Source organism: Balearica regulorum, chromosome Z (assembly GCF_011004875.1).
Source record: "Balearica regulorum gibbericeps isolate bBalReg1 chromosome Z, bBalReg1.pri, whole genome shotgun sequence".
Taxonomy (NCBI): Eukaryota; Metazoa; Chordata; class Aves; order Gruiformes; family Gruidae; genus Balearica; species Balearica regulorum.
In genome coordinates this window covers 46,999,808-47,015,478 of record NC_046220.1, presented here as the reverse complement: position 1 = coordinate 47,015,478, position 15,671 = coordinate 46,999,808, and the positions used below count along the sequence as shown (strand labels likewise).

Genomic DNA, 15,671 nt, shown 5'->3' with positions numbered 1-15,671 from the left:
AGAATGGCCAAACCAGCGCTTCACTAGAGCTAAAGATATCAAAAAGCAAAAACATATGGCCCTAGACTGCTTTTTGCAACTGTTGAGGAGGCCCATTCTTTGGAAGACTATTCCTCAGGACAGTCAGCAATGATGATGCAAAACCTCCTGTAAAGAAATTGCAACTACATTAGTACCTGAGCTCTGTGCTAATCCCAGCCCTTGGAACATTTTAAGTCAAAAGTGAACTCAGAACCACACTCTGAAAGTGTCTCATAGTTGCTTATAGTGGAGATCCAGCTTTTTAAGTCTTCTTAAACCAAGACTCAGTCTTGAATTTACTCACATGATCTCCCCTCCAAATATACTCATAACTGTCATTAAGGTAGTTAGATTTTATTATAAATTATGTACAGGATAAATTGTCCTGCAAAATGTGTCAAATAGTGATAATAATTCCGTAACCTAAAGATCTCAACCTTCTCCAGTTAAAAGATGTGTGGGTTTTGTTCACCGTGTGAATACTAACCTCTGTACTTTGAATGAATAATAAAGTCACTGAATCAGAAGATAAGTCAATTCAGTCAGATATCTGCAAGTAGAAGACAGATGTTTATGGTAAACTTAGAACCTTGATATTCTAAGAATTTCTTCATTAGAACTGCCTATTAAAATATGTATGTTCTACGGTCATGCTTATTTTGTTTCTTACTCACATGAAAATTCTGCTGAAGCTGTTAAATATTTTGGCTATGCTACATTAAATTTTGTGCCTCTCTCATGTTAAAATGAGTTCCATTAGCATGCACGGCTTGAAAATTAAATTGGTCAGTAAATGGACTTGTAGAAAAGTATGGAGGGAAAAAAACAATGAAGATGCTCAGACAACAAAAGGAAAGAAAACAGGATGGACTTTTTAAATGAACTACATGTTATATTCTGCCAAAATGCTAAGCAGTCCTTTCTGATGTTTTCTATGGAAGTATTTTATTACTATTGCATGTTACAAGTGTGGATTAAAAATATAGACAGCACTGTTTAGTAGTATCAGCCGTGGTAGTTAGCAAGACCTGATGAATTCATCCAGAAAACAGTCTAATAAGGTTCCTGGCAATTTTCTTCCATGCTGAAGATCAGAAATATCATGCCTGTTCCATATGAAAAAATCCATATTTTGGAAAAAGCAGTATTGCCCATGAAAATTGAAAGCATTTCCCATATCAAAGAGCTGCCTTGTACTTTGCTAGAATAAGTCATTAGTCACTATCATCCTACAAAAACATTTCTTACATCCAGAACAGTGTAGTATCAGTATAGAAATATCGTTAATCTTACTATGAAGAATGTTTGACTTTTCATTCCAAATACTGAAAGCAATAAGAAAAGGAGGCATTACCTTTGTGCAGTTTACAGAAGCCACAAAATACCATTGTTTGCCTAATCTTCCCTATAAACTACATATCAATGTAAGACAAGTTAGAGGGCTGTGGTTGCACTCTTGATTTGCTAACCATTGAAAGCCATGCTGCTATGCTACACTTAACCAAGTTGCACAGTAAAGCTGCTTTCAAAGTAAAATGCATTTTTGCCAAGTAAAATACATTTCTGAACAAAAGATAATGAAATGTGACAAAGGAGATTTCACATTAGAAAGAACAAGATGAAAAGAAAAATTGCACACTGTTGAGCTACATGCAGAAAATGAATATGTGCTTAAGATGCATAATTTTAGTTGTAATTACCATTTCCTTCAATTGTGGTTGGCTTTTCATGTTTAGGCATCGTGACTGTATTTCACAGGGCTGCTCCAGCTGCTACCTATATAAGAGATTGTCTGAAGGTTGAGTGGTTCAAGATGAAGTGTACTACATCAACATTGTCCTGTCTGTCACTGAACGGATGGCGCTGGTGAAGTTTCACTGGCTGAAATATAAGAAGATACTAATTTCCTAAGGGATTAATCTTTCATGAATGTTTAGTTTACTATTTAGAGTTGGCATGCTAGGGTCAAAAGAATGGAAGAAGTTGTTCACCATTATTATTATTATTATTATTATTACTGAAAAAAGTCTCCTGCAGTGTACATACTTATGAGTCACACTAATGTTTAAATGCTGAAGTGCCTTACTGAGCAAGGATGTTGCACATTGTCCACACAGGCACACTCTGATGCTGTATATAAGTCTACACTTCAGCATGTGGAGGTCATTACATGTTGTTGGTTTTTTTTCTCATGAAAGATAGCTTTTACCTTGGACATATTTAAATTGCATAGCTTTAACAGCCTGATACTGATGTAAAACATCTTAGCAAAAGGAGCAGGGTGTCAATATACCTGCTGGTTTATATTTTGCACCTCCTTGCAATTCCATTAAGACTTCTTACTGCTACCTTTCTGCAGATATTACATTCTAAGTTTACCAGTTTTACTTTGATTCACGTTTTATCTACAATATCAGAAAAGCTTAATGGTGAAACAAAGCAAAAATTTAATTAACAAGACAGGTCAGGCTTGGAAGTAAAAGATTTCAAACATCTTGCTACAAATAAAACAACATAAAAAGCAATTCTCAATCTGTATTTAACCGGATAATTCCTTCATAGCTTCCCCAGTATTCCTCATCTGGAATTCTTTCAGTGTGACCCAGCTCAAAAAAAGAGGTAAGTATTTGCAGAATACCCCACGTTCACAGAATTTTCTGAGCGGTTTCTGGGTGCTTTTACCCACATGACAATGAAAGCCAGTTGTTTTTCTTTGGAGTTGCCATTCAGACGTCTGAAGGAAATTTATCCGGAAGTTCATCCTGTGACACTGGTTACCTGACCTTTAGCATCAGGTGTTTTTTTTTAAAATGCTGAAAAAGTTTGTGGGTGTTGTTTGGACTGACTTGAAATTCAATTTACAGATAAAATACATCCAGGTGTTTAGTCCTATTTCTGTTAGAACATTAACTTCCTATGTTTCAAATATTGCCGAAGAGATGAAGTCTACATATACAATTATAAGAGGCCTTACATCTTTGTCAATAAAACATGTTTTCTGAACTATTATTTCCTTTACAGCATTATCATATTAGTCATTATATAACTTCCTAGCTCCTGTGCTTTTATATACTTGAGAAAGACTTCTAATGCAAAAAGACATTCAAATCATCTCTGAAAATCCATAGTTAGACCATGTCTAATAAGCCATGGCTTTAAGAACTCAGAAAAAAAAATAATCATGTTCTGTACTTTAACAACAGGATGAAGAACATCTTGGGAGGAATGATAAGCATGGCAATCAAGTTAATTATTCTGCAAGTACTTGCAAAAAGAAGCAGTGAAAGCATTGTAACAAGATGTTTTGCAGTTGCAGTCAAATAAGGACCATAGTCTTGACGGAACTGTATAAGTCTTCATCAGAAATTTAAGTTAATAATCATAGAATCATAGCATCATTTTGGTCGGAAAAGACCTTTAAGAACATCAAGTCCAACTGTTTACCCAGCATTGCCAAGGCCAACACTAAACCATATCCCTAAGCACCACATCTACCCATCTTTTAAATACCTCCAGGGTATTTAAAACCACTTGCCAGGGCAGCCTGTTCCAATGCCTGACCACTCTTTCAGTGAAGAAATTTTTCCTAATATCCAATCTAAACCTCCTCTGATGCAATTTGAGGCCATTTCCTCTTGTCCTTTCGCTAGTTACTTGGGAGAAGAGACCAACACCCACCTCACTACAACCTCCTTTCAGCTAGTTGTAGCGAGTGAGAAGGTCTCCCCTCAGCCTCCTCTTCTCCAGGCTAAACAACCCCAGTTCCCTCAGCCGCTCCTCATAAGACTTGTGCTCCAGACCCTTCACCAGCTTCGTTGCCCTTCTCTGGATACGCTTCCACACCTCACTTTCATTTATTAGCCACACTGGCTATTTGACTGGATATATAAAAAGGCAAGGGACATATATTAAGACCTGATTTATTAATCTTACTGACGTGGTTCAGCCCCAGCCGGTAGCTGAGTGCCACGCGCTGCTCGCTCACCCCTCCCCCGGCGGGATGAGGAGGAGAACGGAAAAACAACGGCAAAGCCTCGAGGGTTGGGATAAGGGCAGTTTACTGGGACAGCGAGGGAGAAGGAAACAATCAACAGCAGTGCTGATAACAGATAGTAACAATGGGTGATAACAGAGAACGATTTTACCGATCCCACCACCGACCGACCGGACGCTCGACCCGTCCCAGAGCCACGCCGACACACCGAACCCACCCCTGCCAGACTGGCCCCCTTTTATGGTGAGCATGATGTCACATGGTATGGAATAGCCCCCGGCCAGCTTGGCTCACCTGTCCTGGCTCCTTGGGAAATTATATGTGCCAGAACCAGGACACTTACCAACAAAAATGACATTACATCAGTATCAAAGATGCAAAGACAGTATTTAAAAAGATTGATAAATAAAAAAATAAGATCATATACACAGACTGAATGTGGTCTCTGCTACAGTATGGGTGAATTGCAAACTCTGTTTTATTTCTTTATCAAGGTCTCCTGACTCAGTCAGTGATCAGATTTAGTTAAATACTTTTACCACGGTGTAGACAAGCCAGATCCAGTCTGGTTTGTGGTTTACTTCTGTGGCCACAGAAGTTAATTGTCTCCACCACTTGCTGCCCTCATCTATGTACCACTAGACTGCCCATCGGGCTGTAAACTGGGTCGCTAATCAAAGCCAATAATCATTTTCTTAAGTCGGATTAGTGCAGCGATCCCATCCACAGCACAGTCCCAGAAACAATTGTATTAGCACAGAAGGGGGAGTCAAATTGTGACATGATGTGGGAAAGGGCAGCCAGGGTCAGGAGGCAGAAAGAGGGTGCAAACCTTTGAAGACATACTGGCCACTGGGGATAACATAGCACAAAACTACTTCCTATGTTTCTGTTTACTCTTGGAGACCAAACACTAAGCAGAGAATGAGGACATACTGTACCAATTTAATTTCATAGCATCCCACTGCTTCTCTAGCACAAATATAAATGACTGCATCAAGAGTATGGACAGTTTTCATTTACCCAAGGTTCTCTTTACGGAATACCATTCTTGCAAAAAAAAAAAAAAAAAAAAAAAGTCTTTAATTTAATTTAGCTCAATTTAATAACAATAAAATCAGAACAACACAGAATGGTTTTAATATATAATAAATGAAAATGGCCCCCGTGCAGACAGGTTCAGAAAACTGGGCTCATTCATAAATGAGTTTGTTGAACACTGCAAAAATATTTATGTTGTTTGCAAATATGCCACCTATTTGTTTCTTTGTTAAAATTTGTATCTCCTTGTCAGTGCTGAAGCATGCATGGTACACAAAAGATGAGGATGGGAATACACAATTATCCCTTTACTGCAGCTGAAACTCATGGAAAAACCTGTAACAAAGAAGTGGAAAGTATTGGTCCACATACCTTTCCTCATACCTCTAAACTGATAACCCATTTGATAGCCATCTGCCAACCAGATAAATCCATCCAAATGAAATAAAGATGACACCAAAGAATGATGGCATAACTAGGTTTGGTACAAATATTTGTGTATCAGTAAATCTGCAAGCATCAATTTTGCTTGTAATCAACATTTAAGCCACAATGTCACAACTTTTTCACAAAGAAATAACCACTGTAATTTTTTTCCTGCCACGTTTGCACTTCAGCTGCGAACCCTTTCTAGCACAATGAAATGCCCTGAATGTTGATTTTTCCATGTTTCAAGGTACATTTTCCATCAGTCTTTAAACACACTGTGAAATTAGGGCAATAAATGATTTTCTGTCAGACTTTGTTGCTAAAGGTGACTATTTTCAGGATGGGATTTTAAAATGTCATTTTGTTTTGAGGCACACTAAATGTATATTCTGATCTGTTGAAACACATGCTATAATCAGGCAGTTCTGGAAGTAGATGCAAAAACAAGCTGAAGTCATGGCAGTGTAGCTGCGCCAGTGAAAATGCCTGTTCTATGTAATGTAATACTGTCGATCTTTCCCTAACCTGCTGCATCCAAATGAGTTAGATGAGCCTGAACAGCATTAACTGGTAGGTCTCTGCCTACCATCCTCATTATCCCACATCTTTTCATGGCTGAGTGCACGATTATGCCGACTGTGTCCGGGAGCAGCAAGAGGCTGCACCAGGAGGGGGCTGAGGCGGGATGGGGGTCAACACCTCCCCAAGGGGCACCACCCCGCAGCAGTGCGAGCAGAGCAGGGTGGTGACAGTGACACTGGCGGGACCCTGGCGAGGGTTGGCAGGCACAGTCAGATGACAAATCGGATTAATTAATTTAATGCAAGAAATTTTCACCTTCTCTTCGAGAAAAAAGCCGACTCACATTCTTTTCAAATATAAACTCCCAAATCAACCTGTTCAGCTCTTGAACACTTATTAGGGAATGCCGTGTAACACAAACACAAATAATTGTGCTCTGATTCTGCACTGGTATTTACAGAGAAAACAGCTACATCTTAAATCTACTTGCAGACAAAACCTTATTTGGGTAGAGGCCTCTGAGCAGCTCATGAAATCTAAAAGCTAAGTCAAAAAAACCCCACAAAATTCCAAAAATACTTCTGAAATTATTTTTTCTGACGCCCTTTGTAGCTTTTCTGACATTTCTGAAATACTGTATTTCAAGTTTCTCTGGAAAACTGGAAGGTAAGCCAAAAGTACAGAGGATGTACTTTTCATTATACTTTGGTACTTTACATTCTCCTGGTAAACCAGGCTCAGAGACATCACAAGTCTCATGAAGAAGACAATTTTTAAAATTTTCTAGTCAATTAATGTGGATTACAAGAAATTAGGGTAATATATACGATTTAGAGGAATTTATCCAAATTGCTCTTGATCACTGAATCTATCCTGCTCCATCATTAATCAGAATGTTTTATTAAAACAGGAAAGGTGCCCTCCTAGATCTGTTACTCATGAACAGAGAAGGTCTCATGGGGGAAGTGGCGATTGGTGGCCATCTTGGCCATAGTGAACATGAAGTGGTAGAATTTAAAATCTTTGGTGATAGGAGGAAAACTACCACCAAAACTTCAACCCTGGATATGGGGAAAGCAGACTTCAAGCTGCTCAGGGAACTAGTCAGTCAGGTCCCCTGGGAAACTGCTCTTGAAGACATCGAGGTCCATCAGTGCTGGTCACTTTTTAAGGGCCACCTCCTAAAAGCTCAGGAACAGGCGATTCCAAAATGCTGCGAGTCAAGCAGGCAGGGCAGAAGGCTGGCTTGGCTGAACAGAAATCTTCTTCTAGAGCTTAGGCAGAAGAAGAAAGTGTATGGCCACCGGAAGCAGGGTCAGGCAACATGGGAGGACTACAGGGACACTGGTCACCTTTGTAGGGAGAAAATTTGTGTGGTCAAAGCTCAGTTAGAGTTGAAGCTGGCCAGTACTGTGGGGAACAATAAAAAGGGCTTTTTAAAGTACATTAATAACAAAAAGAGGACCAGAGATAATATTGGCTCATTACTCAATGAAAGATCACCTTACAAACAAGAACATAGACAAAGCAGAGACATTTAATGCCTTCTTCTCCTCTGTCTTCAACACTGATGATGGACTCTGGGACCCCAGTTGCCCTAAGTTGGAGGACTGTGAGTGTGGTAACAATAAACTCCCAGCTGACCCTGAACTCATGTGGGACTTGCTGCTCCACCTGGATGCATACAAGTCCATGGGGCCCAATGGGATTCATCCTAGGGTGCTCAGAGAGCTGGCTGATGTCATTGCGAGACCTCTCTCAATTATTTTTCAATGGTCTTGGGAATCTGGAGAGGTCCCAGTTGACTGGAAGCTGGCAAACGTTGTTCCAATCTTCAAGAAGGGCAAGAAAGAAGACTCTGGTAATTACAGGCCTGTCAGTCTCACTTCAGTGCCTGGTAAAATTATGGAGAAAATTATGCTGGGAGTTATCAAAAAACACGTGAAGGACAACGCAGTCATTGGTCACAGCCAACAGAGGTTTGTGAGAGGAAGGGCCTGTTTAACAAACTTAGTTTCCTTTTGTGACAAGGTCACCCATCTAGTTGACCAAGGGAAGCCAGTTGATGTCATTTTTTTAGATTTCAGTAAAGGTTTCGATACTGTCTCTCACAGTATACTTCTGGACAAAATGTCCAGCATACAGTTTGACAAAAACATAGTGCAATGGGTGAGCAACTGGCTGACAGGTTGGGCCCAAAGACTTGTGGTAAATGAGGTTACATCAGGCTGGAGGCCAGTCACTAGTGGGGTTCCCCACGGCTCAATTTTAGGGCCAGTTCTTTTTAATGTTTTCATAAATAACTTGGATGTAGGACTAGAAGGTGTTGTGAACAAGTTTGCAGATGACACCAAATTGGGAGGAGCTGTTGATTCCATCGAGGGTGGAGAGGCCTTGCAGAGAGATCTGGACAGATTGGAGAACTGGGCAATCACCAACCGCATGAGGTTTAACAAGGGCAAGTGGCGGATTCTGCACCTGGGAAGGGGCAACCCTGGCTATACATACAGACTGGGCAATGAGACACTGGAGACCAGCCATGCTGAAAGGGACTTGGGGGTCTTGGTCGACAGCCAGTTGAACAGGAGTCAACAGTGTGCCCAGGCTGCCAGGAAGGCCACCCGTATCCTGGGGTGCATCAAGCACAGCATTGCTAGCCCATCTAGGGAAGGGATTGTCCTACTCTACACTGAGCTGGTAAGGCCTCACCTCGAGTACTGCGTGCAGTTTTGGGTGCCACAGTACAAAAAGGACGTTAAACTATTGAAGAGTGTCCAAAGGAGGGCAACAAAGATGGTGAAGGGTCTAGAGGGGAAAACGTATGAGGAGAGGCTGAACTCCCTTGGTTTGTGCAGCCTAGAGAAGAGGAGACTGAGGGGAGACCTCATGTACAGCTTCCTCACAAGGGGGAGCAAAGGGGTAGGCGCTGATCTCCTCCCTCTGGTGACCAGTGATAAAACCAGAGGGAATGGAATGAAGCTGCGACGGGGGAAGTTGAGGTTGGGTATCAGGAAAAGGTTCTTCACCAAGAGGGTGGTCGGGCACTGGAACAGGCTGCCCAGGGAAGTGGTCACAGCACCGAGCTTGACTGAGTTCAAGAAGCGTCTGGACAACGCTCTTGGTCATATGCTCTGATTTGGCTGGTCCTGTGTGGAGCCAGGAGTTGGACTCGAAGATCCTTATGGGTCCCTTCCAACTCAGGATATTCTATGATTCTATGAAAAGCTCAAAACCAGCTTTAAATTCCTAAACATTATTAGAAAGGAAAATATTTAGTGGTGTTTCTACATATCCATATGCTCTGTTCTGTAGACTACTTCTGAAAATTTGTAGCCACAAGCATTTGGGAAGTTCATCTAAAGATTTATGTGTATGTATTTCCTCTAACAATAATGCTACTTAGAACTAGATGATTCTGCTTAGAATCATATTCTTATCTTTATCCTAGCCAAAAAAAATTGCTGACTGAATGGTCGTTTCTTTAATAACATCTGATATCACACACGGCTGGCTATGTCTGACTGCTCGCAGTACCTGCTATGCTGATGAATGGCACAGTGTTCAGATAATTGCATTTTCTACTTAGCTGTGGCTGCATTCAATGGAGAGACTCCAGATTTACTTCTCAGTGCAACTCTTCATTGCTTATCTGTTCTAAAAATGAGATTTTTTTAAAATACACTAATTGTTACATGTCTTGAAGTACTCATTTGAATAGTAAGTGCATCTGGAACAGCCAAAAAGGGGTGAAAGGGTCTTAGCCTGCACAGACTGGTTGAGGCAAGAGGTATTTGGGAGCACCAAAATCCTGAGATTTTATGACTGCACAGCAATCAATGCCCCATGTAAAGCACAGATCAGGTCTTCCTAAATACCATGTCCACTTTAATGTACTCTACTAAACCAGATAACACTCGCAGAAGCCGTTGTCACTCAGAGAACATAAAATTCAACAGTGACTACTTTCCATTCCAAGATTTCATTGCATTTTTCAGGCAGCCTGTTTGCAAAGGACTTAGCAGGTACAGGTGGCACAGCTCAAAACTCTCCTTACCACTGCGCATGCCGGAAGAAGTGGAAAGGTTGTAATCATCTTTAGGGACTCCTCTTTTTGGACTTTGACCATTGCATGTTCTTGGATCAGACCTGTCTATGTCTCGTGAAGACACTAGGATCATAATGAGTTCTGCACATTCCCTAGCTAGCATTTTTCAGGGAAATCATAGAGCAAAGAGCACCAGAACCATGCTTCATCATGGTCAGGAGTTTGAAAGTAAACTCCTGAAAGTGAAGCTTCAGCAAAATGACAAAACTTTGAGGTAAAAAACCAAATTCTACAGAATGACCAGGGCCATGGTGCCTTTAGCCAGAGGAACCCGTCTATTCATAGCTCTCTCCTTCACACTGCCTATATAATTAAGTGAATACAATCCAAATGAAAAGCAGGAGTCCAGGGAAGAACAGTACAAGAAGTAATCAATTCAATGACAAATTCTTTAGCCACTGAATGGAAGACTATTAATAACACTGCCTGTAGTCCTCCAATGCACTCAATAAGTCCCTGGTCCTAGGAGCTAATAACTATTCTGAGAGGATAAGGCCAAACAAGCTAAAGCACAGCAGCAGTCTTTATTGCAGCACTGGGAAAAGCCTAGTACTAGAAGAATAGAAAGAAAATTGTTTTCATGAAGGGGGGAAAAAACCAAAAATGCACTACTGAGAGTATTTTCAACTATTCATATGGCAAACTTCCCATAAAATCCATTTGCCTCAGAGTTGTTACAAGAATACGAATATATGAGTGAAAAGTTATTTTTTTAACTTCCATACACATTCAGCCTTAGTTTTGGAGCTGATGTGCCAGAATGGACATCAATCAGTGTCAGTGATAATATCAGCCTGATAATTGGACAACCTTTCTTTAGGAAAGATTTTGAAACTATTCATTCCTTCTCTACTGACCTGCTCAACAGCTGCTGAAGAGTGATAAGTTTTATTATTTGGCAAATAATAAACTGGGACAGATTCATACAACAGGTTAAAGTTTTAACAAGTTAACTGCAGGTTAAGGGTTTCCTAGACTATTGATGATCTCATAAGAGATCCAGCAACTCAGGTGATGAGGGAAACAAATATGCTTGTATCAAATGAACACAAAACAAACCAGGTATAAAATAAGATAAAATGTTTTGAAAACAAAACATGAAGGCCTGCAAAAATACACACATATGTACAAGCAATAATGCCTGTAAAAATACTAGTATGCTCCAACCTTGCACACACAATCTGAGGCTTGAAATATATGCTTAAAACCATAAAATCACATTGTCATTAAAATTAAAGCTAGTAAGTTAAGCTCCGTTGAAAGAATGATTTGCAACATCAAAGATCCTTTGAAAAAACGTCAGTAAATGTAGCAGAGACTAAAGCTTGTCTTAAAATTACTATGATTTGGGCAAAATGCAGATCATCAGCTACTGAACAAATTATACAAAACTACATGTATTATGACCTGCAAGTGAGCTTTTTTTCACATAATCTTTGGTGGTTGCTGAAAGACAAAGTCAATTTTGCACGAGCTTTTCCAGAATACCCTTATCCTTGTTCCTGAAAATGGCAGCATTGTGTTATCATTTATGAAGGGGAAATCCTTGGAATAACACACTCTTGCATTCCTGAGCAGAGATGACTCCAACATCGCCATGCTAAAATGCCGCAATCAAAGGTTTAATATCAGTGACGGTCCTTGTACTCCAAACCCTGGGCCAGCCTTCCAGCCATCCCCAAGAGGAGGTGAGGCAGCTGAGCATGAGGCATGGAAAGAGTTTCCTTTTCTTTCCCTCCTAATGTTTGTTAATGCCTTGGAGGTTTCAGTATCCACTTTCTGTGCCTAACATGCCGTGTTGCACAGTCCTGGCCAAGGCTACTGGGTCAAATTCTGGGAAAGAATATGACAATTTTACTAGCACATTGTGTTGGTTTTGTGTGGCAAGGTTTTGGTAGCGGGGGGGCTACAGGGGTGGCTTCTGTGAGAAGCTGCCAGAAGCTTCCCCTGTGTCTGATAGAGCCAATGCCAGCCGGCTCCAAGATGGACCCGCCACTGGCCAAGGCCAAGCCAATCAGCGCCTCTGTGATAACATATTTAAGAAAGAGAAAAACAGTTAGAGAGCGCTTTTGCAGCCAGAGAGAAGAGTGAGAAGATGTAAGAACATCTGCAGACACCAAGGTCAGTGCAGAAGGAGGGGGAGGAGGTGCTCCAGGCACTGGAGCAAGATTCCCCTGCAGCCCGTGGTGAAGACCATGGTGAAGCAGGCTGTCCCCCTGCAGCCCATGGAGGGAGGATGAGGGGGTGTAGAGATTCCACCTGCAGCCCATGGAGGACCCCACGCCGGAGCAGGTGGAGGCACCTGAAGGAGGCTGTGGCCCCGTGGGAAGCCCGCGCTGGAGCAAGCTCCTGGCAGGACCTGTGGATCCGTGGAGAGAGGAGCCCACGCCAGAGCAAGTTTGCTGACAGGACTTGTGACCCCATGGGGGACCCACGCTGGAGCAGTTTGCTCCTGAAGGTCTGCACCCCGTGGAGGAGACTCACGTTGGAGAAGGCCGTGAAGGACTGTCTCCCGTGAGAGGGACCCCACGCTGGAGCGGGGGAACAATGAGTCCTCCCCCTGAGGATGAAGAAGCGGCAGAAACACCGTGTGATGAACTGACCATAACCCCCACTCCCTGTCCCCCTGTGCCGCTGGGGGGGGGCGGAGGTTGAAGCCGGGAGTGAAGTTGAGCCCGGGAAGATGGGAGGGGTGGGGGGAGGTGTTTTTAAGATTTGGTTTTATTTCTCATTCCTCTACTCTGTTTTGCTTAGTAATAAATTAGATGAATTCCCTCTCTAAGTTCGGTCTGTTTTGCTCGTGATGATAATTAGAGAATGATCTCTCCCTGTCCTTATCTCGACCCGTAAGTTTTTTTTTTCATTGCACCTTTTCTCCCCTGTCTAATGAACGAGGGGAGTGATAGAGCGGCTCTGGTGGGCACCTGGCCCTCAGCCAGGGTCAACCCACCACACACATGCTTGTTTTTATTATGTAATGCAACACTCACACATTAATTTCAGCTGTCCACATACACACACGTATATCTGTCAACTTATGTTATTGACTTAATACTCCTAATTCTGCAGAAGTAGAGAAATATTGTTAGTTTATTATTTCTGTCATTCTTTGACTATCACAGTAATGAAAAGTGTCACAAAAGAGCCTTCCTACATCTTCAAAACATATCACTGTAAAAATATGCAAAGCTAGAAAAATAGATGGTATTGATGGATGATGACATATTTCTAGCTTCTAGATAGATAGATGTAGGTAGGTAGGAAGGCAGATAGATAGATAGATAGATAGATAGACAGACAGACAGACAGACAGACAGAGGTTTTGTTAAACTATTTGGATTACAATTTGCTGTGAGAAGCTCCAGGCCGTGAAGACCTCTCCCAAGAAGCTGCAGTTTCAGCTGCTATCAGCAGATGGCAATGCCTGTGAATCAGTCGCACCTTAAAGGAAGGGCTCCATTCGCAACAAAACATGCTAAGAAAAATCGCGGTCTCGACCACCCAACAGAGGTTTTGCTTAGAAGTGGCAAAAGAGAGGGCACGAAATTAAACCACATTAAACTTGCACCGTGTCAGCTATGTTCCTACTTTCCATGGCCTGTTAGATTTAAATTGATCAAGCATTTGGAAGGCAGAGACAAAATACAATTCTTGGTCAATTTGGCAGTGACATAAACAATGTTCCCTTCTGTTTCAGTGTGTTTGTATGGATTAAGTGAAACAAGCTCAGAACAACACTCGAACTGCAGCTAGCTACAGGAGATAAAGGCTCTGAAGACGGTCCACTTTTGGTATTACAGACAAACCTCATTTCTTTGGCTGTTGTTTCTACCAGTAAATGGATGCTGACCTGCACAAAATGCACCACTCAACAATGTGAACTAGAAAGAAAGGCAAGAAGATATATACGCTTTATACCATCTCTTCTTCCATCTGGGAGAAAAAGCAAGTGTAGAAACATAGCTCTATCTCCACATATTCAGAAAGCACATGAATCAAAAACCTAAATGTGGCTGTAAGACTTAAACATCTACAAATAATGTTGTAAACTTATCCTTACAGGAACAATATGTACCAACATTCTGATACAGAGCAGACATAAATTCAGAGACAAGCAGGTGGACAGGAGTAAATAAGTATTTTCAAATATACTGACCTTGCCATTGATGTCCCCTCTTCTTAAACAAAGTTCAGTTTTCCTATAATAATCAGTCACATAAATTTATTTACCAGTATCATCCCTCCAAATCTATGACTATTACTCCCATCCTCACCACGACATTTGAAGATTTCTATTCAAGTATATAAAGATATATAAGGAATAAGCAAGAGGAGCTAGAAGCTTTGGCCCAGTCCCAGAGCTATGACATCATTGCCATTAGCAAAACCTGGTGGGATGAGTCCTGTGACTGGGGTGCCTCAGTGGGTGGTTATGGGCTCTTCAGGAGGGACAGGCAGGGCAGGCGAGATGAGGCAGTGGTGCTGTACATAAAGGACAGGTTGGATTGTATGGCACTTGCAGCTGGTGATTGCACGGCTGAGAGCTGCTGGGTAACGATGAGGGGGAAATCATATAAAGCAAATGTTGTTGTGGGAGTCTACTATTGACCACCCAGCCAGGACGATGACACTGATGAATTATTCTACAAGGAATTAAGGGATATCTCTAGATCAGCTGTCCTTGTCCTTATGGGTGATTTTAACTTCCCAGACATCGCCTGGGAATATCATACAGCAGACACAAACAGGTCCAGGAAATTTCCAAAGCGTGTTGAAGGTAACTTCTTCATGCAGGTACTAAGGGACACAACTAGGAAATGTGCCCTCCCTCCTAGATTTGTTATTTGTAAATGGAAAGGGAATCATGGGCAAAGCGGTAGTTGGTGGCTGAGGGCTACAGAGATAGTGTTTGCTGCTGTAGGGAGAAAATGCGAGCTTCTGTCCCAAGATACCTTAAAAGGCAGCAGAAAGTATAAGGAGAAGGAAGAAGCATTACAAGTGAAGAACTAGGATGCTGAGATAAGTATTGGTGTTTGTCTGAGAACTAACATGAAGACTTTGTAGGTCTAGGAGCTGGGTGCAGGTCTCCGGGAGTCTGGGTCCTGGATGCAGTGGACAATATGATGGTCCTCCTTGGGACGCATGGTGAATAACTTACCCTGCAGTCCTGGATAAAGTAACCCCAACAACCAAAGCTGGCAGTGAAAGCTATTATGAAGGAGTGAATATGAAAGTGCTTGTAAGAAAAGCATGACTGTATATATGATGTAAGGATAGTGCCAGTAACTGGCACTCAAGAATATGTAGCATTCTTCCTGGGATTATCAAGGACAGATAAAACTTGCTGTTGTACATGCCTATGGGTTGCTGTGCACTGCTTTTTACATGCAGGGGGAAATCTGAATCTCTCAGGGATGTTGCAAATGCAGGTGCAGGAATGAGGCATCTCTATATCAATCCATACGAGTCTGTTCCTCGAGGCCTCCACAGTCCCCAAGATGCTGGAAGGACCTTGCAGCTTCTACCCTGAATCACCAAAGTTTCACCGCTCAACTGAGC

General features: G+C 41.8%; 1 protein-coding gene across 1 annotated transcript in view; it reads right to left on the bottom strand.

Moving 5' to 3' along the window:
• The window catches only part of TMC1 (transmembrane channel like 1), an 85,751-nt gene extending 71,372 nt beyond the window's left edge, over positions 1 to 14,379 (bottom strand). The window contains exons 1-2 of the mRNA XM_075739654.1: positions 14,269 to 14,379; positions 1,722 to 1,902 (exon numbers count right to left, since the gene is read on the bottom strand). Of these exons, the coding sequence (XP_075595769.1) occupies positions 1,722 to 1,761 (40 nt within the window). The 5' untranslated portion in view covers positions 1,762 to 1,902; positions 14,269 to 14,379. The remainder of the gene's footprint in view (positions 1 to 1,721; positions 1,903 to 14,268) is intronic.
• Positions 14,380 to 15,671: the final 1,292 nt, after the last annotated feature.